The 23542-nt window shown below is 42.3% G+C and overlaps 1 protein-coding gene across 1 annotated transcript in view; it reads right to left on the reverse strand.

Moving 5' to 3' along the window:
* Nucleotides 1–1193: 1193 nt before the first annotated feature.
* The window catches only part of efhd2 (EF-hand domain family, member D2), a 34778-nt gene continuing 12429 nt past the window's right edge, over nucleotides 1194–23542 (reverse strand). The window contains 9 exon segments of the mRNA XM_051949442.1: nucleotides 1194–2214; nucleotides 2217–2299; nucleotides 3048–3059; nucleotides 8534–8591; nucleotides 8594–8639; nucleotides 8641–8667; nucleotides 8759–8803; nucleotides 8806–8876; nucleotides 8879–8907. Coding sequence (XP_051805402.1) covers nucleotides 2177–2214; nucleotides 2217–2299; nucleotides 3048–3059; nucleotides 8534–8591; nucleotides 8594–8639; nucleotides 8641–8667; nucleotides 8759–8803; nucleotides 8806–8876; nucleotides 8879–8907 — 409 coding nt within the window. The 3' untranslated portion in view covers nucleotides 1194–2176.

The raw sequence follows: 23542 nt of genomic DNA on the forward strand, positions 1-23542 counted from the left end.
TTCATGCCACTGATGGATTAGCTGTGAATATTAATGAGAATAGTATGATGGAATGTTAAAGCATCAAAACAATGGCAATCAAAAGCTGACACCAGCTAACAGTTCCCTAATGAACGGTGTACAAATTACATAATTATCATTATCAATATTATTTTTATTTACATTTTTTTGCTGTAGAACAAAGTAGAGTTCCACTACACTGAGCACAATGACAGCAGTAAAAAGTAGTAAAAAATTGGCACTGTACTGATGGCATTAAAGGGACATTTGGGAATGAATGACTGGAAGAATTCAATAGAAGGGTCACAATTTACGGAAAGTTAAAGAACCTCCTCATCTTCAAAAGGTATTTTTCATACAGAAAAGAAATGACAGTGTACGTGAATGTGTAAGCACAGGGTCGCTTTACAGTATTTAAGTATTTCGTAGGTGAGCTCGAGGATAAGCGCTGCAGCAGGTAAGGGAGGGTGGGTGGAGAAAGAGGCAGGAACTTAATAGCTTGGCACATTCCAGAGGAAATGATGCACCTTTGCAATAGTTATGATTTTAACAATCCACCAAATGGTCATCACTTTAACACTGTAAATTTGAAAGACAATAATATAACTGAAATCAAATAAAGTTAATACTAAAAACCACAATAACTCTACCTTGACTAAGAAACTTGTATCAAATCACCAGTAAGTGCAGTTACGTAAATGTTAGCTAAAACATTTATCTGATTACAATATACAAGCTCAACAAGCTTGATTTCAAAACAAGTAAAGACCATCACAGAAAGTAAGTTAGTCATTCAACGTGACGATTTCATAATCATGTAAGGATAAGTACTTCATGTCTTTGAGAAGACATGAACATAGTATTGATATGAGAGGAACCACAGCAGGAACATCCCCAGTTTACGACCTGTAACTGACTAAAGTGGACTGACACACCGACACAGCAGTGGAAGCTTTGATACACTATGTGGAATTGGTCTAACTGCTATAATGGAACATTAGACAACCTTCGCATTAATCCAGGTCAGACTGCATACAGTAGGAAGATTTCTTTAAAAAAAAAAACTAACAAAAAAACCACAACAAAATGAAAGCTTTACTTGCATAGTTTTGGGTACCCTTCTAATCCCTGTATGGTTCGCTCATGTCGTGTTTCCGTTCAAAATAAAATCTAAAAACCAATAAACCACGTTGTTTTTTTTGTTTTTCAGTTTTTAAAAACCTAATGTAGAACTTACTATTTAACTAATGGAAAAACGACGGTGTTGGATTTTTGCTCTAGCTTTTTAACCCGAAATACAAAATATGGCTGTTGTTTTAGTTTGTTGCAACACCGGAAGTCGCTGGGGAAGAACTGTTAAGAGCTGGTCTGGATCGTGAACACATCTGGAATGGCTTTAATAGAGCGCTTTTCCAATTTTATTCTCTTTGAGAGTGACAAAACCTACGCAGAATTCATGGAGTTCACATTGCTCTATATTAAAGAGATAATATTATATTATAATATATTATATTGTCAGGAGGTTCTGCATGGAGAACAATTTAAGACGCAGTCATGTGTCAGCTGCTGATTTTGAGAAACAAAAAACAAACCGATTATTTGTTTTTTCTCATTTTATTTTGAAACGGAAAACGAATGAGCGAACCATACACAGAGTCCTTCTATCAGGAGTGAAACCGTTTTACTTACTATCTTTTTAACCTTATAATCTTGATTATCTGTGGTCCAGTAGCTTTACAATTTTGTTCTATTCTGTACACTTGCCATACAATGCAAGTCTGTTGATCCTGGAAGAAGGAGCCCTCCTGTTTCTCACCCTGAGGTTTGGTCCATTTTTTCTTATAAAAGCGATTTCTTTGTGGAGTTTTTCCATTTCTGATTTGCGCAAGTAAGGGTAGAGGAGTAATAAGCTGTGAAGACTGCAATGCCTCTGAGGCAAATTTGGGACGTAGACTATTTAAATAAATTGGCTTGACTTCATTGTTGAGTTCCAGGACATAACGTATGACAATGCTCACAGGGATGGATGACAGAAGTAATAAGAATCATTCATTCATGTAGCTCAGATTGCTCTGCTTGTCTGACCTCAGTGGACGGCACTTAAAGTAGATCTGACATATACACTGATTCGTAGACAGCATTAGTACAGCACACAGTCAAGGGTCCTCAGTAGCAGTTACTTGAAAGCTGACTGCAGTTCTTTGAAAGCAGCTTTCTTTGTTTCTGCTCTTCAACCTGCTTCTTCTTCTCCTCCTGCTCTTGGCGGATCTCTGCCTCAACCGTTGGACTCATTGATGGCCTGAACCTGTTCAAGAGAAAGCACACAGCTGTGAGGTGATGCCACAGTGGAGATCTTTAGCCAAAAACTGAGAATCAAAATAAACTAAAAATAAATAAATTGGTAGCTAGTACAGCAGGTTTTGCAAGAACCAGCATCCTGGAGGTACAATGATGCATGATACAAAAAGTACTGTGGGTACGTACATAACATTATGATATGTCCTATTTAAATCAACAATGTATCTTTAAAAATTGTTATAAGATATTAACCTTTTGCCAAGGCCTTAAATAAGCATGCATATGTTGACAGTGGTAGGCGACACAGACTGCCAAAGTTTACATACACTACCAGTCAAAAGGTTGGACCCACTTCTCATTCAGTTGAATGAGAAAGTGTGTCCAAACTTTTTCATACCAAGGCAGTAGTTGAAAACTGCTTGGTGTTTTGTCTGTATCCCAGCAGGGATTCAAGAAAATTGTAACTCTAAAGAAATTATTCAAAAAGCAGCTAATGTTAATTTGGATTGTGGAAAGACATTTACATTACTGAAATGTAAGAAAAATCAACTTCTGAAAAAGAGCCGAGACCATTTATTTTTTGGAAACATAGTGTGTGACTCCACACATGCATTTAAGTCAATAAATAAGGCTATGCATTAACTTTTTATAAGTTAATTTAGTCTTGTTGATAAAAATTCTCAGATTCTCAGAGAAAGTGGGGTTGATGAACATATTTTGTCTTTCTGCAATATACACTATGATATTACAATGCAGCAATTCTCACCATAATAACTTTATTTAACATTCGGAAAGAGTAAATCATTTTATATGGTTGGAGTGATTTTGTCGAGGAGTACATCTGCATCCAAAAGAAAAAATGTATCAAATTAAAGGAGAAGAAGGACTTTCTGAGGAGACTTGTTGGGAATAAGGCATCTGAGACCTTTCACATATGGTGTGACACTGAAAAGACATCTTCATTCATCCTAATTATCATCAGATTTCAGTGAAATATTTTTATTGCACTTTCCCCATTTAAAAAAAACAGAATGCTGCTTTCACCTTCATGTCGTGCTACATTCCTGTTAATTTACAAAAATGCATCATAATTAAGACTTACAATGAGGGCTATTTTTACGAGCAAAGCACATGTTTTGAGCATCAGTATTAGTGGATCTTGGTCATTTCATTTGCAAAGCCAAAGCAATGATCATGATTAGTATTAAAGAAGTGTGCAGGGAAGGGGAGGGAAGGAAAAAAGGGGGGAAGAAAGAAAAGGGGGAAGAAAGAAAGAGGAGGAGGAAAGAGGGGAAGGAAAGGAAAAAAGAAAAAAAAGAGAGAGAAGGTGAGAAGGAGAAAAAGGAAAGGGGGAAAAAAAAAAAGGTGCTCGGTCTTGGGCACGGCCTTGCGGTGGGGTGGGTCATGCCCTCTGCCCTGGCCCCCGTGTGGTTTTCTGTGTGTGGGATTGTCCGGTTTCAATCACTTGCTTTGACAATTGTTATTGTTCCTATTATTTTGTAATGAGGTAAATAACTGTTATTATTCATTGATCTCCTTATTTATATCACTATCATTATCAGCATATATATTATATATCACATATGGATATGCGCGAACCACTCGCAAGCCACACACACACACACACACCATCACTCCCTCCTTCATACACACAGAACGCTATTTCTGCTTTCATTTCCATTTATTTTACTTTCTTCTCTCCCTTTTTCGTCTTTGTTGCATATATAATCGTTATTAATCATTGTTAATGTTGTTCTCTACTTTGTTTAACACTATGCTCTATAATTGTAAAACTGACCTGTTTTGTATGTCTTTATGTTCACTGTTGTAAATAAAAAATTGCTGAAAGATCACGTTAAGAATGGAAGAGATTTTAGGATCACGGGGATTTGCCCATGTCGATTGACTGGCTAATAAGCCGATTCAGATTCCTAGAGCAGTACTCTTGGATCTATGTGCTGAACTGGGCCGTCTTAGACCGACCCCCGCCAAAACCACGCCACCCGGTAACAGACACAGGAGCCTGAACGACTCTGTTCTGGTGACAACCGCTCCTTCCAGCGGGAATTGGCCGACAGGTATGTGTTTTTTGAAGAATATATGCGGTTACATTGTTGTCTAAATCCATTTGGGTCTGATATACAGTTAATGATGTCTTTAGGTCAGGGATATCACAACTATCCCTCAGTGATATATGCCAGCTTGTTTTGGATGACATTATAAACATGACCAGTCAATACATCAGGTTTCCTTACACTGTGGGTGACAGGCCAACATTAAACGGCAATTTGCAGCAATGTCCGGTTTCCCAATGTAATCGGCGTAACTGACTGCACTCATGGTTGCTGTAAGGGCTCCGAGTGAAGATGAATTTGTCTATGTGAACCGAAAAATGTACATTCAATCCGTGTACAAATTATTTGTACATCGGACATGATCATAACAAATTTAGTGGCAGGGTGGCCTGGGTCACACATGATTCATTCATCCTGAGCACAAAAGCGTGGGGAAAAGACTGCAGGCCGGCGCTGTAAATGCCGTGGATCAACAGCTTATTTTATGCAGATACATTCAATGAGTTACTTTGCATTGACCATTCCATGGAAAATGTGGGTGTGTTGTGGGCGGAATGTGAGGTGGATCCACCTGTGCAATCTTCCAGCTGGTGTTTGATTTATCAAAAAATTGCATGCAGCTGTGCTTACGCACAGTTTTATAAATCAGGGGCGAAGGGCAAACGCCCAATTTCGTATTTTCGCGTACGCAAACTTAGTATGGATCCTACGCATTGTTTTATAAATGAGGCCCCTGGTGCTGAGTAGCAACTTACAGTGATCTAAGGAAGGACATACTGAACTGGTGACAGTGATCTACTTGTGCATGGGCTCTACCCTGGTTCTCCGAAAGTCCAAAACATGCTGAGGTTAACTGGTGATTCTAAATTGTCCGTAGGTGTGAAGTGACTGTTTGTCTCTGTGATCTGTCCAGGTGAACCTGCTTTAACCGTAAGTCAGTTGGGATAGACTCCAGCCCCCCCTGCAACCCTACAAGAATTAAGCCGTGTACAGACAAATTATTGCAGAACAGAATAGAATAGAAATAGAACAGAATAGAATAGAATAGAAGACTTTTTTGATCCCGAAGGGAAATTCAATTGTCTGGTCTCATCTTTTGCTTTTGAATTAAACAGTCTAATTTCTGATGCAAAAAGATTTCTGAATCTTTCAGTCCTGCAGTGCAGGATAGGAGCCATCCACCGATGTTTTGTTGTTCACTGAGGCAGATGTGAAGTGGATGATCCATGTTTGTCAAAATGGTCTCCATCTTTCTAAGTGCCTGTCTCTCCACCTCATCCTCCAATGTGTGCAATCTGATTCCAACCACAGAGCCACCTTTTTTAATCAGTTTGTTCAAATGCATTTCATCCTTGAGGAGAGGCTGACATGACTGAAATCTCCTGATATTATTGGGTCATTCCGTATGAAATCAACCAATTTTACTTCCCACCTGACCCTCTCAGATTTTGCTAAGTTTTTACATACATTTAGTACATTACATATGATGGGAAAATTCAAAATTTGAATGCTTTATTGTCATTAGTTTCAAATTTATGGCCATTTGAAGTAGGTAACGGGTACTCTAAAATTGCGGCCAAAATTAAGACTTGAAATTTTCAAACATTTTCAGACTTCTATAACTTCTGAACAACAAAAGATAGAGATCTGAAATTTTCAGAATCATTTCACAGTGACCTATAGTCCTCAGAAATGTCAAAATATTTACTTTATATTTATAATTGCATGTTACAGACAATGACAAAGTTGCGATTTTATCCATCACGAACTTCTAAACTGCTGACCAATTCCGTCTGAATTCACAGATGGGGGTTGCAGCACCATTTTCAATTTGGCTTTGGAAGATAGTGGTGGGAGATCATGATTAAAAAAAAAAAAAAACAAACTTTATGTGCAAAATTACAGGCATCTACTCCCAGTAGTTTTTAAGTTATGGCATTTTCAAATTTTGATAATTCAGGCCAAAATGCCCCCCGCCCCCAATCCTAGCCTGGAATTTTTAGGTTTTAAAATGCTTATATCTCTGCTTCTGGGTATCACAGAGACTTGGAGTTTTTTCTCCAAGCTCTCTACATGTTGGTGATGTCCTAGAAACAACACACACACACTCAGGAGAAGTCTCTACAGAGCAGGGGGCTTGCCCAAAATGTATAAATTATTTGTAAAAACCACTCGCAAGTAGGGTTAAGGGTGTTAAAAATACCAGAAATCTTACAGATTAATGTCTTAGCACCATGTAGAATTGCTCTAGACCAGACTGGCTTATAACTTATACAGGGGGAGCCCTCTAGGCACATTATTAGAGAAGTATGGACTGCTGAACATTGCCCCCATGAAAGTGCCTAATTTTCAGGGACCCTGAAGTCAATGTAGCACAGGTGGTAGAGATCTGCAAATTTACACAGAAACTCATCTATCCTCTTACTATAGCCATGCAAAGTCCCAACTTCTAGCCATCACGCTCAATTTTACCCCAAACTAGGCCATTACTGCCTACTCCTTATGATATCTTATTCATCCTGTGTTCTATAAAAGTTGATTGCAGGTGTTTAAATATAATTATACTTGCCTATGTAGTGACATAGTGCTTGAAAGAGTTTTGTACTTCAAGATAAGGTATGTCCAGGAATGTTCGAGGTGAAATGATTTGTTCTGTAATTTCTTGAATGAAAGTAGGTGTGTTTATTCTATTAATTCAGAAGTTCGGTAGGCACAATTCACCCTTGCAAGTTATCGAAAAAAGTGGAAGTTATTTTCCAACTCCAGCCGTACACACCAGCATAAATATGTGCACTATATAGCATACAGGTAATGTTCAGATTCGTGACTACCAAAATGCATAGTTTGAGGGTAAAAATTGAGAATGATGCATGATGGCTAGAAGTTGGGACTTTGCATGGCTATAGTAAAGGATAAGTGTGTGTGTGTTTCTAGGACATCACAACATGGTAGAGAGCTTGGAGAAAAAAATTTCAAGTCTCTGTGATAACCAGAAGCAGAGATATGACAATTTAAAACCTAAAATTTCAGGCGAGGATTGGGGGAGGCATTTTGGCCTAAATTATTAACATTTGAAATGCCATAACTCAAAAAATTATTGGGAGTATAAGCCTGTTAATTTTCACCACAAGCTTTTTTAATCATGATCTTCCACCACCAGCACCCACAGTAAATTGAAGATGGTGCTCCAACCACCTTCCTGAAATTTGGTGTTTTGGGATGGATGCCTGCTACATTTGGCACCCATTACCAAAAACTAATCGTCATATCCATTAGAAATTTATGGGAATAATTGCCTATCTAAGGATTTGATCTGTAATAATGAAAGTGTATGGTATTAATGCATGAAATATGACAGCTAAAAATCAAAAAAATATTGTCCGACCTTCAGATTCAAGGTCAATATCAGCATGTGGGATAGGTGGTATCCAAAAATAAAAAGACGTGAAATTACAGGATTTCCCTAATTTGACACCAGGCACAATTTGTTTCTATAAACCCTTCTATGTTTAATGTTGACCTTTGAATCCGAAAATTTCAAGTCTTAATTTGGTCGCAATTTTAGGGTACCCCCTACCTACTTCAAATGGCCATAACTTTGAAACTAATGACAATAAAGCATTCAAATTGGGATTTTCCCATCATATATAATGTACTAAATGTATGTAAAAACTTAGCAAAATCTGAGAGGGGTCACGTGGGACCCACTGGTTGAAATGATATGGAATGAACCCTACTACAAGTGCTCAGGATGTTGAGTCTGAATCCTAGCAACAGTGTCATGCAAAACATCACACGGAACCAAGTCAGTTGCCTTGGATGGGATGTATACAAGTATTGTTATGAGTGACGAACTCCCTTGGATCACAGTATGGACGAAGTCCAACTGCCAACAGTTCAATATCTGGACAACACAATTTCTTCTTAACCATTATGTGAGAGGAGTTACACCATCTCTGGTTAACAAATAAAGCCAGACCCCTTCCATTCTTCTTGCCACTAGCTTTAACATCTCTGTCTGACCTTATGAGAGTGAAGCCAGGTAGATCCACAATTGAGTCTGAGTTGTTCTGATTCAGCCAGGTCTCAGTAAACTTTGCAGTCACTTTCACAGGCGCAGGTTCCGGAATGAGTGGATCAAAAATTTGGAGTCAACTTACCTTAGCTCAAAGAACGTCTTGGCTCCTTTGACCCCTTCTGTGGAGACATCAATTTCTAGAGACGTGCAAGGACACTAAGACCACTATCCTCTGCAAGCTCTCCTGCTTGCCGATTTCCTGAAGATCAGCAGGAACTGTGAAGGACAGAAAGAACAGGGAAGCATGGATTTAGACAAGGACAATCTGAATCATCTGACAAATTTTGACTAGGTTTACTTGTTTCACCTCTCTGAAGCTGAGCTTGTTGTCTAGGTCTTCATCCACCTCTCTTGGATCATATTCTTCAAGCCAATGTGTGTCTGTGGAGCTCCAAGTTTCTCCATCATCAGTTTCAGCTCCATTAGTCAATGTAGTTGTCTTTCCCAGCATCATACCTTAATAGAATTGAATAGAAAATTCTTTGTTACAGTTGAGAAAACAAAAATCCACAAAAACAAAAATCTAAAAATAATGATAATAATAATAATGAACCCTAGAGTTTCAATAGGGTCCAAGGCACCACGGTAACTTGGACAGTCGGTGCCCTTTGCAGCGCCTTGTCCCTCGGCACCCTCGGTGCTCGGATCCTAATTAAAGCTGCAAGCAGCGATCGACGGGTCCTCGTATCCATGCTGGTCGGCGAATCCATGCACGTCCACCAGGTGGCGCTGTGAGAGTGTATGTCGACCTCTGAATCGCATCTGGACCAGTCTGTTCATACATGTAAAATTCAGCCAGATTGGGAGCATGTTCAGAGCAGCTATACAACATTTCCTGTCATCCACCAGGTGCGCTGCGACTGAGAGTGTATTTCAAAAGTGGATGTGATGAGGGTTGGACTCTGATCAGTCATGTAAAGTTTCAAGGCTGATTGGAACATGTACAGGCTACTTATAAAGCAATGTCTGTACGATTCACTGCGCGAAGAGCTGAGGCCATTATGATTTTTGTGTCCCCAGGTGGCGCTACAAAGTTTTCCAGATATTTTTTTCAGAATATTGAAATTTTAGGAGACTACCCCTGCGTACCAAATTCAGCAAAATCCATGAACGTTTAGGGGTTGAAATTGAAGCGAAGCATGGTTCAAGTGAAGACAAATTTTGACAGCTTATAAAAGAAAAACTAGACAAGTTAGCCTTTTCTTTTGATAACTTTTGTTGGCTGGATATTCACTATAATCTGTCCAAAAATAAAGCCGGAATATTGTAGGTTTTGGAAGAGATAATGTTTAAAGGGTTTTCATATTTTGGGAGATAGCGCCCCCTAAGATTGAAGATAATCAAATAGGTCAGACAGGTTTTCGTAGAGCTCGAGTGGGACGAACGCGTGAGTGGTTGTTGCACATCTCTACGACATTCTTGTGCGGAGAACTAGCATTTTGTGTTGGCCTTGTGTGTCTTTGCAGGTTTTGGTGTCCAAGGTGGTGCTATAGATGTTTGAAGATATGTTTTCAGAATATCAAATTTTTCGCGTGACCCGACATGTGTGCCAATTTTATAAAAGTTATGAACGTTTAGGGGGTCAAATTAAGGGAAATTTACACTACGCGAAGAAAAAATTAAGAAGAATTAAAGCTGCAAGCAGCATTGGGGCGGGACCTCGCCACGCCCCCCCGCGGTCGGCAAGGCAAGTGCCATCCGTGACCGAAGATGAAAGCCAGAGAGTTCCTCTGCCGGAATATTGTACGGTTCAGAGGAGACAATTTTTAAGGGTTGCATATTTCAGGTTATAGCTCCCCCTACATTGAAGATAGCTCAAAATCAGTCAGGCAGGATTTTGGTAGAGCTCGAGCAGATGAAAGCGTGAATGTTGGTTGCATGTCTGTAAGACATTCCTGTGCGAAGAGCTGAGGCCCATTTGTGATTTTTGCAGCATTTGTTCCTTGTGGCGCTATAGTTTTTCCAGAATTTGTTTCCAAAATATTGAAATTTTAGCAGACTGCACCTGTGTACCAAAATTTCAGCAAAATCATGAATTTTAGGGGTTGAAATTGGAAGCGAAAACATGGGTTTCAGGTGAAAGACAAACTTGACAGCTTAGAAAAATAAAAAACAAGAGCAGTTCCTGTGTTTCTTTTGATAACTTTTGCTTGGATGAATATTCACTATAATCTGTCCAAATATAAAGCCGAAATATTGTACTGTTTCGGAGGAGATAATGTTTAAAGAGTTTTAATATTTTGGGTCATAGCGCCCCCTAGATATAAGATAGCTCAAATACGTCTATAGGTTTTCAGAGAGCACGAGCAGACGAACGCGCGTGAGTGGTGGTTGCATGTCTCTATGACATTCCTGTGCGCAGAGCTGAGGTTTTTTGTGATTTATACATTTTTTTGTGTCCCCAGTTGGCGCCATAGAGTTTTTACAGAATTTGTTTTCAGAATATTGAAATTTTCAGCAGACCAGACCTGCGAACCAAATTTGAGCAAAATACATGCACGTTTAGGAGGTAAAATTAAGCGGAACATGGTTTCAGGTGAAGACAAACTTTGACAGCTTATAAAAGAAAAACTAGACAAGTTAGCCCTTTTTCTTTGATAACTTTTGTTGGCTGGATATTCATATAATCCGTCCAAATATGAGGCCGGAATACTGAACCGGTGTCGGAAGAGATAATCTTTGAAGGTTTTTTCATATTTTGGGTTATAGCGCCCCCTAGATTGACGATAGCTGGAATTGTTCGGACAGGTTTTCGTAGAGCTTGAGCGAGCGAACGTGCGTGCAAAATTTCATGTAAGTTATGCACGTTTAGGGGGTCAAATTGAAGCGAAACATGGTTTCAGGTGAAGACAAACTTTGTTAGCTAATAAAAGAAAAACTAGACAAGTTAGGCCTTTTTCTTTTGATAACTTTTGTTTGGCTGGATATTCACTATAATCTGTCCAAATATGAAGCCGGAATATTGTACGGATTCGGAGGAGATAATCTTTAAAGGGTTTCATATTTTGGGTTATAGCGCCCCCTAGATTGAAGATGGTTCAAATCGGGAGGACAGGTTTTCATAGACTCGAGCTGACGAACGCGTGAGTGGTGGTTGCGTGTCTCTACGACATTCCTGTGCAGAGAGCTGAGGTTATTTGTGATTTTTTGAAATTTTCGTGTCCCTAGGTGGCGCTATAAGAGTTTTTTTCAGAATTTCTTTTCAGAATATTTGAAATTTTCGCATGACCCGACGTGCCGTGGCCAAATTTCATAAAAAGTTATGCACGTTAGGGGGTTAAATTAAGGGAAACGTGCGGGGAAGAATAATAATAATTAAAGCTGCAAGCAGCATGGGCGGGACCTCGCCCCACCCTCTACGCGGTCAGCAAGCAAGTGCCGTCCGTGACCGAAGATCAAAGCCAGAGGAATTCCTCTGCCAGGATATTGTACGGTTTCGGAGGAGATAGTGTTTAAAGGTTTTGCATAGTTTGGTGTATAGCGCCCCCTAGGTTTAACATAGCTCAAATCCGTCGACAGATATTCGTAGAGCTCGAGCAGATGAACGCGTGAGTGGTGGTTGCATGTCTCTACGACATTCCTGTGTGAAGAGCTAAGGCCATTTGTGATTTTTGCAGTATTTGTTTCCCAAGGTGGCGCTATAAAGTTTTTCCAGATTCTTTTCAGAATATTGAAATTTTCAGGAGACTGCACCTGTGTACCAAATTTCAGCAACGTCCATGAACGTTTAGGGGTTGAAAATTGAAGCGACACATAGTTTCAGGTGAAGACAAACTTTGACAGCTTATAAAAAAAAAACTAGAGCAGTTCCTGTGTTTCTTTTGATAACTATTGCTTGGATGAATATTCACTATAATCTGTCTAAATATGAAGCCGAAATATTGTACGGTTTCGGAGGAGATAATGTTTAAAGAGTTTTCATATTTTGGGTCATAGCGCCCCCTAGGTATAAGATAGCTCAAATCCGTCTTTAGGCTTTCGGAGAGCACGAGCAGACAAACGCGTGAGTGGTGGTTGCATGTCTCCACGTCATTCCTGTGCGCAGAGCTGAGGTTTTTAGTGATTTATACAGTTTGTTTGTGTCCCTAGGTGGCGCCATAGAGTTTTTCCAGAATTTGTTGAAAGAATATTGAAATTTTCAGCAGACAGGACCTGCGTACCAAATTTCAGCAAAATACATGCACGTTTAGGGGGTCAAATTAGGCGGAACATGGTTTCAGGTGAAGACAAACTTTGACAGCTTATAAAAGAAAAACTAGACAAGTTAGCCTTTTTCTTTTGATAACTTTTGTTTGGCTGGATACTCACTATAATCTGTCCAAACATGAAGCCGGAATATTGAACGGTGTCGGAGGAGATAATCTTTGAAAGGTTTTCATATTTTGGGTTATAGCGCCCCCTAGATTGACGATAGCTGAAATCGTTCGGACAGGTTTTCGTAGAGCTCGAGCGGGCGAACGTGCGTGCAAAATTTCATATAAAGTTATGCACGTTTAGGGGGTCAAATTGAAGCGAAACATGGTTTCAGGTGAAGACAAACTTTGATGACTTATAAAAGAAAAACTAGACAAGTTAGCCTTTTTCTTTTGATAACTTTTGTTTGGCTGGATATTCACTATAATCTGTCCAAATATGAAGCCAGAATATTGTACGGTTTCGGAGAAGATAATCTTTAAAGGGTTTTCATATTTTGGGTTATAGTGCCCCCTAGATTGAAGATGGCTCAAATCCGTCAGACAGGCTTTCGTAGAGCTCGAGCCGACGAACGCGTGAGTGGTGGTTGCGTGTCTCTATGACATTCCTGTGCAGAGAGCTGAGGTTCTTTGTGATTTTTTAAATTTTCGTGTCCCTAGGTGGTGCTATAGAGTTTTTTCAGAATTTGTTTTCAGAATATTGAAATTTTCGCATGACCCGACGTGCGTGCCAAATTTCATAAAAAGTTATGCACGTTTAGGGCATCAAATTAAGGGAAACGTGCGGGGAAGAATAATAATAATAATTAAAGCTGCAAGCAGCATTGGGCGGGACCGAGCCCCGCCCCCCGCGCGGTCGGCAAGCAAGTGCCATCCGTGACCGAAGATGAAAGCCAGAGGAGTTCCTCTGCCGGAATATTGTACGGTTTCAGAGGAGATAATTTTTAAAGGGTTTGCATATTTCAGGTATATAGCGCCCCCTAGATTGAAGATAGCTGAAACACGTCAACAGGTTTTCGTAGAGCTCGAGCAGACGAACACGTGAGTGGTGGTTGCATGTCTTTACGACATTCCTGTGCGAAGAGCTGAGGCCATTTGTGATTTTTGCAGTATTTGTGTCCCGAGGTGGCGCCATAGAGTTTTTCCAGAATTTTCTTTCAGAATATTGAAATGTTCTGCAGAACGGACCTGCGTCCCAAATTTCAGCAAAATACATGCACGTTTAGGGGGCCAAATTGAAGCAAAACAATGTTTCAAGTGAAGACAAACTTTCACAGCTTATAAAAGAAAAACTAGACAAGTTAGCCTTTTTCTTTTGATAACTTTTGTTGGGCTGGATATTCACTATAATCTGTGCAAATATGAAGCCGAAATATTGTACGGTTTCGGAGGAGATAATTTTTAAAAGGTTTGCATATTTCAGGTTATTGCGCCCCCTAGATTGAAGACAGCTGAAATTAGTCGGACAGGTTTTCGTAGAGCTCGAGCAGATGGACGCGTGAGTGGCGGTTGCATGTCTCCACGACATTCCTGTGCGCAGAGCTGAGGTTTCTTGTGATTTATACAGTTTCTTTGTGTCCCTAGGTGGCGCCAAAGAGTTTTTCCAGAAATTGTTTTCAGAATATTGAAATTTTCAGCAGACCGGACCTGCGTGCCAAATTTCAGCAAAATACATGCACGTTTAGGGGGTCAAATTAAGCGGAACATGGTTTCAGGTGAAGACAAACTTTGACAGCTTATAAAAGTAAAACTAGACAAGTTAGCCTTTTTCTTTTGATAACTTTTGTTTGGCTGGATATTCACTATAATCTGTCCAAATATGAGGCCGGAATATTGAACAGTGTCGGAGGAGATAATCTTTGAAAGGTTTTCATATTTGGGGTTATAGCGCCCCCTAGATTGACGATAGCTGATATCGTTCGGACAGGTTTTCGTAGAGCTCGAGTGGGCGAATGTGCTTGCAAAATTTCATATAAAGTCATGCCCGTTTAGGGGGTCAAATTGAAGCGAAACATGGTTTCAGGTGAAGACAAACTTTGTTAGCTTATAAAAGAAAAACTAGACAAGTTAGCATTTTTCTTTTGATAACTTTTGTTTGGCTGGATATTCACTATAATCTGTGCAAATATGAAGCCGAAATATTGTACGGTTTCCGAGGAGATAATCTTTAAAAGGTTTGCATATTTCAGGTTATTGCGCCCCCTAGATTGAAGATAGCTGAAATTAGTTGGACAGGTTTTCATAGAGCTCGAGCAGATGGACGCGTGAGTGGCGGTTGCATGTCTCTACGACATTCCTGTGCGAAGAGCTGAGGTTATTTGTGATTCATGCAGGTTTTTTGTGACCCTAGGTGGCGCTATAGAGTTTTACCAGAATTTGTTTTCAGAATATTGAAATTTTCAGCAGACCGGACCTGCGTACCAAATTTCAGCAAAATACATGCACTTTTACGGGGTCAAATTAAGCGAAACATGGTTTCAGGTGAAGACAAACTTTGACAGCTTATTAAACAAAAACTAGACAAGTTAGCCTTTTTCTTTTGATAACTTTTGTTTGGCTGGATATTCACTATAATCTGTGCAAATATGACGCCAAAATATTGTACGGTTTCGGAGGAGATAATGTTTAAAGGGTTTTTATATTTTGGGTTATAGCGCCCCCCACATTGAAGATAGCTCGAATCGGTCAGACAGGTTGTCGTAGAGCTCGAGCGGACAAACGCGTGAGTGGTGGTTGCATGTCTGTTCGACATTCCTGTGCGACGAGCTGTGGATTTTTGTGTTGGCCTTGTGATTTGTTGGCGTTTGTCGTGTCCCTAGGTGGCGCTATAGACTTTTTGCAGATTTTTTTTCAGAATATTGAATTTTTCGCGTGACCCGACGTACGTGCCAAATTTCTCAAAAAGTTATGCACGTTTAGGGGGTCAAATTAAGCAAAACGTGGTGGACTTGTAAAATAATAATAATAATTAAAGCTGCAAGCAGCATTAGGCGGGACCTCGCCCCGCTCCCCCGCGCAGTCAGCAAGCAAGTGCCGTCCGTGACCGAAGATGAAAGTCAGAGGTGTTCCTCTGCCGGAATATTGTACGGTTTCGGAAGACATACTGTTCAAAGGTTTTGCATATTTTGGTGTATAGCGCCCCCTACATTTAAGATAGCTCAAATCTGTCGACAGGGTTTCGTAGAGCTCAAGCAGACGAACGTGTCAGTGCTGGTTGCATGTCTGTACGACATTCCTGTGCGAAGAGCTGAGGCCATTGGTGATTTATGCAGTTTTTTGTTTCCCTAGGTGGCGCCATAGAGTTTTTCCAGAATTTGTTTCCAGAATATTGAAATTTTCAGCAGACCGGACCTGCGTACCAAATTTCAGCAAAATACATGCACTTTTAGGGGGTCAAATTAAGCGAAACATGTTTTCAGGTGAAGACAAACTTTGACAGCTTATAAAAGAAAAACTAGACAAGTTAGCCTTTTTCTTTTGATAACTTTTGTTTGGCTGGATATTCACTATAATCTAGCCAAATATTGAGACGGAATATTGTACGGTTTCGGAGGAGATAATCTTTAAAGGGTTTTCATAAATTTTAGTTATGGCGCCCCCTAGATTGAACATAGCTCAAATCGTTCGGACAGGTTTTCATAGAGCTCGAGCGGCCGAATGTGCGTGCCAAATTTCATAAAAAGTTATGCACGTTTAGGGGGTCAAATTAAGTGAAACATCGTTTCAGGTGAAGACAAATTTTGACACCTTATAAAACAAAAACTAGACAAGTTAGCCTTTTTCTTTTGATAACTTTTGTTTGTCTGGATATTCACTGTATTCTGTCCAAATATGAAGCCGGAATATTGTACCGTTTCGGAGGAGATAATGTTTAAAGAGTTTTAATATTTTGTGTCATAGCGCCCCCTCGGTATAAGATAGCTCAAATCCCTCTATAGGCTTTTGGAGAGCACGAGCAGACGAATGCGTGAGTGGTGGTTGCATGTCTCCACGACATTCCTGTGCGCAGAGCTGAGGTTTTTTGTGATTTATACAATTTTTTTGTGTCCCTAGGTGGCGCCATAGAGTTTTTCCAGAATTTGTTTTCAGAATATTGAAATTTTCAGCAGACCAGACCTGCGTACCAAATTTCAGCAAAATACATGCACGTTTAGGGGGTCAAATTAAGCGGAACATGGTTTCAGGTGAAGACAAACTTTGACAGCTTATAAAAGAAAAACTAGACAAGTTAGCCTTTTTCTTTTGATAACTTTTGTTTGGCTGGATATTCCCTATAATCTGTACAAATATGAAGCCGGAATATCGAACGGTGTCGGAGGAGATAATCTTTGAAAGGTTTTCATATTTTGGGTTATAGCGCCCCCGAGATTGACGACAGCTGAAATCGTTCGGACAGGTTTTCGTAGAGCTCGAGCGGGCGAACGTGCGTGCAAAATTTCATATAAAGTTATGCACGTTTAGGGGGTCAAATTGAAGCGAAACATGGTTTCAGGTGAAGACAAACTTTGACAGCTTATAAAAAAAAACTAGAGCAGTTACTGTGTTTCTTTTGATTATTTTTGCTTGGATGAATATTCACTATAATCTGTGCAAATATGAAGCCGAAATATTGTACGGTTTCAGAAGAGATAATGTTTTAAGGGTTTTCATATTTGGGGTTATAGCGCCCCCTAGATTGACTATAGCTGTAATCGTTCAGACAGGTTTTCGTAGAGCTCGAGCGAGCAAACGTGCGTGCAAAATTTCATGTAAAGTTATGCACGTTTAGGGGGTCAAATTGAAGCGAAACATGGTTTCAGGTGAAGACAAACTTTGTTAGCTTATAAAAGAAAAACTCGACAAGTTAGCCCTTTTCTTTTGATAACTTTTGTTTGGCTGGATATTCACTATAATCTGTCCAAATATGAAGCCAGAATATTGTACGCTTTCGGAGGAGATAATCTTTAAAGGGTTTTCATATTTTGGGTTATAGCGCCCCCTAGATTGAAGATGGCTCAAATCGGGCAGACAGGTTTTCGTAGAGCTCGAGCCGACGAACGCGTGAGTGGTGGTTGCGTGTCTCTACGACATTCCTGTGCAGAGAGCTGAGGTTATTTGTGATTTTTGAAATTTTCATGTCCCGAGGTGGCGCTATAGAGTTTTTTCAGAATTTGTTTTCAGAATATTGAAATTTTTGCATGACCCGACGTGCGTGCCAAATTTCATAAAAAGTTATGCACGTTTAGGGGGTCAAATTAAGGGAAACGTGCGGGGAAGAATAATAATAAGAAGAAGAAGAAGAAACCGAGCAAATACAATAGGGTCTCGCCAGCTCCGCTGGCCAGCTCCGCTGGCCAGCTCCGCTGGCCTGCTTCGCTGGCTCGGTCCCTAATAATAAGAAACGAAGCAAATACAATAGGGTCTCGCCAGCTCCGCTGGCCAGCTCCGCTGGCCAGCTCCGCTGGCCAGCTTCGCTGGCCAGCTTCGCTGGCTCAGTCCCTAATAAGAAACCGAGCAAATACAATAGGGTCTCGCCAGCTCTGCTGGCCAGCTCCGCTGGCCTGCTTCGCTGGCTCGGTCCCTAATAATAATAAGAAACCGAGCAAATACAACAGGGTCTCGCCAGCTCTGCTGGCCTGCTCCGCTGGCTCGGTCCCTAATTAAAGCTGCAAGCAGCGTTGAACGGGTCCTCGCATCTTTGCTGGTCGGCGACCCCAAGCATTTTCACCAGGCAATGCTACGGCTGAGAGTGTATTTAGGCCCACGAATGTCACAAAGGCTGGATTCTTAGCACACAGGTCAAATTTCAGGCAGATTGGAGCATGTACAGGCTATTTATGCAGCACTTTGTGTCCATCCACCAGATGGCGCTATCTGTGTTACTGTATATTGGTCTATGAAACTCATCAGGACTGGTCTCTGATCAAACATGTAAAGTTTGAGGCAGATTGCAGCATGTACAGGGGATTTACATCAGACGTCCTGCTTCATGGCGTAACATTAAAGTTCAGTTGGCCGCCATGGCCACGCCCTTTGAGTTTTGTGAACAATTTTCACAAATACTCAACCTGAAGGCGTGTTATATATATTGTCCCAATTTCAGGTGTTTTGAAGTTATTGCCTGTGACAAATTAATTGTTGAAAATGAGCAAAAACACCAAAAATCTGACATTTAATTCAAAATGGCCAACTTCCTGTTGGGTTTAGAGAATGACTCCAAGAGACTTTTTTGTTTGCACTGACGTGCTGCATATGCATGCCAAATTTCATAGTCATAGGTGGAAGTCTCTGTAGAGGCTATTTTTTAAATGCTGTAGGGGGCACTATGGCACATGCTGTGAATGTATTTTGGCCTATATTCAGGACAGGACTCTGTTTAATCATGTGAGGTCTGAGGTAGACTGGAGCATGCAGAGGATAGTTAGGTAGCACTTGATGTTTCATGGCGAACCATCAAAATTCTGGAGGTCGCCATGTCCACACCCTTTGACTTTGGAACAATCTTTTAATAACTTTCAATCATGACATCGTGTTGTATATCCTGGCAAAATTTCAGGTCTCTCGGGCTTAAACCTAAGGAGGAGTTCGCTCTCAAAAATTTTAAAAAATAGAGAGATTTTTTTCCACTTCATTCAAAATGGCGGACTTCCTGTTGGGTTTAGGGGATGGCTCCAAGAGGCATTTTGTGTGTTCTGATGTGCTCTATATGCCTCCCAAATTTTGTGGATGTAGGTGAAACGTGCTGCCAGGGCTGTTTATTAAACATACTGCAGGGGGCGCTATAGCACTTGCAGTGCTGAGATGAATACAGTGTCTTTCCTTCAACTGACTGTGATGTGTGTGGTAATTTTGATGAGGTTATAAGTATTGTTAACCTGTCAAAAACCTCTTTGTCTATCAAATCAACAATGCATTGCCACGGCAACAGTGTTGTATGAAACATCAAAATCTTCACACTGTGGCATGGTAATGGCATGATAAAGTTTAAGGGCAATGGGATGTGTAAATGTAATGTCTAAATGTCCTGAATACCAATAGGTGGCGCTATGACTATTTCCAAATGTATGAGTGTGGATGTCTTCAGAGTGGTCTTCGTGTCCAGTACATGAAGTTTGGGGCAGATAAGATCTTTTGCAGCTGAGATATGAACACTTCAATTTTCACTTTTGCAAAGTGACCAACCCATGTGCAATGAATCATGACAAAATGACAACTCATCATTATCTCAACTACCAGGGCACTAGATCATCAGTAAATCCACAATGAATAATTACAATCCCCCTACAAGTAGAATTCTGCATACATTTCTACCTAAAAGTTTCTATTGACTGTCAGTATAGTTATAGTAGTAGTAGTTCGTTTCTGATTTTCTGTGGTAATCCTTCTTCAGTGTCCATGTCCATCCATCTATTGTCTATACACCGCTGTATCCTCATTAGGGTTGCGGGGGGTGCTGGAGCCTATCCCAGCTGACTCGGGCAAAGGCAGGGGACTCCCTGGACAGGTCGCCAGTCTGTCATAGGGCTACATATACAGACAAACAATCACACTCACATTCACGCCTACGGACAATTTAGAGTAACCAATTAACCTCAGCATATTTTTGGACTGTGGGAGGAAGCCGGAGTACCCGGAGAAAACCCACGCATGCACAGGGAGAACATGCAAACTCCATGCAGAAAGATCTCAGGTCCACCCTGGGATTCGAACCAGGGATCTTCCTGCTGCAAGGCAAAAGTGCTAACCACTGTGCAGCCCCAGTGTCAATGTCTTTTCTTTTAATCAAAGAGGGTATTTTCCTCTGCATTATTACTTTTACAAAAACAAATCTTTGTTTTTATTTAAAATATGTATCTGTCGACGATAACCGCTGTAAATGCAGTTTAAAGTTTTTCAGCCAATCACAAGAATGTGTGAAATTTCAGGTATAATTTATTGCTTGTCCCGGCGCAAGCGGCGCTTGTTGACGTCTATTGACTAGTTGTGGAAAATGTCCCAGTGCAATAAATCAAGCGCACCTATTTGCTATTGGTTGCTACTGGCCATAACAATCGCTGTGTTACGGAAGTAGATTCTACAATTTTATTTAGCAGACGCTTTTGTCCAAAGCGACGTACAACACAAGAATTCAGACATAAAAGTAGATACGCATGCACATTCACGTACTGCTGAGTGAACTCTGGTCGATAGCAGGCAGCAGGGCGGCGTACCCATAGATACCGGTGGAAGAGCGGCGTACCACCACCGGATCTTTTCCCGGTACTGCGTTCCGCCAAGAGATCTTTTGCAGGACCGTTCCGGCTTACTTTCACCCCTGACCATATCTCACAACTGTAGCATAAACTGAACAAAAACCTCCTCTTTCTCGCTTTTCCTGATCGCAAATGATTCGCCTTGTTGTGGCACACCATTCAGAGATTTCACACAGTAAAATAGCATGCTTTTCTGTGACTGGCCGATGGGTCATGACCCGGGCACGTGAACCAGATTTGGGTGACTCTGACCATTTCCGACGCCTGCCGAGAGAAAAAGTTTGTTTTTCTTATATTATCGCTCGGGCGTTTCGAAGAAAAAGTAAGTCGAACCTCTTTTTGTTGCTTTTTACAAGAAAAATAGAGTGCCACTGTGGCTCACACGGTTCAGAATGACTGCGCCATCCAGCAAAACGATGCGCCAATGGCGCTGTGGCGATCGGCTAGCGCAAGACAAGGAAATAAATATCCACCCCCCCTCATTGATTCCGCATTCACCCCACTACACGGTGCCACCATCTTCACCAAATTAGATGTCCGCAACGCCTACCACCTTGTCTGAATACGGGAGGGGGACGAATGGAAGACAACGTTCAACACCTTCTTAGGCCATTATGAATATTTGGTCATGTCCTTCGGCCTTACCAATGCCCCCACTGTCTTCCAGCACCTAGTCAACGACGTCCTCAGAGACTTCCTGAACCGGTTTGTCTTCGTGTACCTTGATGACATCCTGATCTTCTCCCGCAGCCTGGAGGAGCACCGTCGGCACGTGCGCCTGGTCCTGGAACGCCTTCTCGGAAACCGCCTCTTTATCAAAGAGTAGAAGTGCACCTTCCATGTGTCAATGGTGCCCTTGCTGGGTTACGGTATCACTGCGGGGAAGATCAGGATGGACCCGGCCAAGGTTGCGGCAGTGGAGGATTGGCCGGAGCCTGGGATCGCAAGCAACTGCAGCGATTCCTGGGCTTCGCCAACTTCTACCGCCGCTTCGCAACAAAATTACAGCCAGCTCGCTGCTCCCCTGACTGCTCTCACATCCACCTCCTGCAAATTCTTCTGGTCCCCTGTCGCACGCTCCGCCTTCCAGGCCCTGAAATCCCGCTTTACCTCTGCCCCCATACTCGTCCAGCCAGACCCGCATCGGCAGTTTATCGTGGAAGTCGACGCCTCGGATACCGGAGTGGGGAAGGTGCTCTCCCAGCACGCCGGCGGGGATGACCGGCTGCATCCCTGCGCTTTTTTCTCCCGGAAACTTTCCCCGGCCGAGGGGAACTATGACTTGGGGAACTGGGAACTGCTGGCGGTCAAACTAGCGCTGGAGGAGTGGAGACACTGGCTGGAGGGGCTGAGCAACCGTTCCTAGTTTGGACGGACCAGTCATATTGCCCCAGAACCCGCAATGCCAAGCCTGACGCCCTGTCCCGTATCAATGCAAAAGAAGACTCTATTGAACACTCTGAAACTATCCTGTCCCCACGCCACCTGGCTTGCCTCACCTGGGATATTGAGACCACAGTCCGTCAAGCTCAGCAGACCCAGCCAGACCCAGGAGGCGGACCTCTCAATACACTGTTTGTGCCTGACACTGTCCGGTCTAATGTCCTCCAGTGGGCCCACTCCAGCTGGCTCTCCTGAAACCCGGGGGTGCCCAGGACACTAGCGCTCTCCGCCGGAGGTTCTGGTGGCCTTCCATCTCCCAGGATGCCCGTGACTACATCGCAGGCTGCTCCATCTGCGCCCAGAACAAAACCTCCAACCAGCCTAGTGCCGGCCTGCTCCACCCTCTGCCCATCCCCAGACGACCTTGGTCCCACATCGCCCTGAATTTTGTAACCGGCCTGCCACCTTCTCAGGAAAATATGACCATTCTGTCCATCATTGACCGGTTCTCCAAGTATGCCCACTTTGTGCCCCTGCCAAAGCTTCCCTCTGCCCGAGAGACCACCGATCTATTGGTGGCTCACATTTTCCGCGCCCACGGCATCCTGGTAGACATTGTGTCTGACCGTGGGCCCCAGTTTACCTCCCAAGTCTGGCGATCCTTCTCTTCAGCGTTGGGGGACCAAGGTCAGCCTGTCCTCGGGGTTCCACCCACAGAGTAACGGCCAGACGGAGCGGCTCAACCAAGAGATGGAGGCCACCCTCCAGTGCGTCACCTCTAAGAACCCTAGTTCCTGGACGTCCTGACTCCCCTGGGTGGAATACACCCACAACACCCTCCCTAGCGCCACCACTGGTATGTCCCCGTTCCACTGCGTCCATGGCTACCAGCCTCCTCTCTTCCCAGACCGGGAGGAAGAGGTTGCCGTCCCATCTGTGGCTGCTCACCTCTGCCGGTGTGCTCGAACCTGGCGTCAGGCCCGTGCCGCCCTCCTCCAAGCATCCTGACGCACGCAAGACCAGGCCAACCGTCATCTTTCATAGGCGCCGATCTACGCGCCCGGTCAGCAGGTCTGGCTGTTAGCTAAGGATCTCCCACTTCGTGTCCTGTCAAAGAAATTAGCCCCTCGGTTTATCGGACCCTTTGAGATCGAAAAAAATCATTAACCTCTCTGCCGTCCGCCTCCGTCTCCCCTGGTCCATGCGCATCCATCCCACCTTCTATGTCTCACAGGTCAAGCCGGTTCAGGAAAGCCCGCTGACCCCTCCCATCCCCCCCCCCGC

The sequence above is a fragment of the Acanthochromis polyacanthus genome, chromosome 6, assembly GCF_021347895.1.
Source record: "Acanthochromis polyacanthus isolate Apoly-LR-REF ecotype Palm Island chromosome 6, KAUST_Apoly_ChrSc, whole genome shotgun sequence".
Taxonomy (NCBI): Eukaryota; Metazoa; Chordata; class Actinopteri; family Pomacentridae; genus Acanthochromis; species Acanthochromis polyacanthus.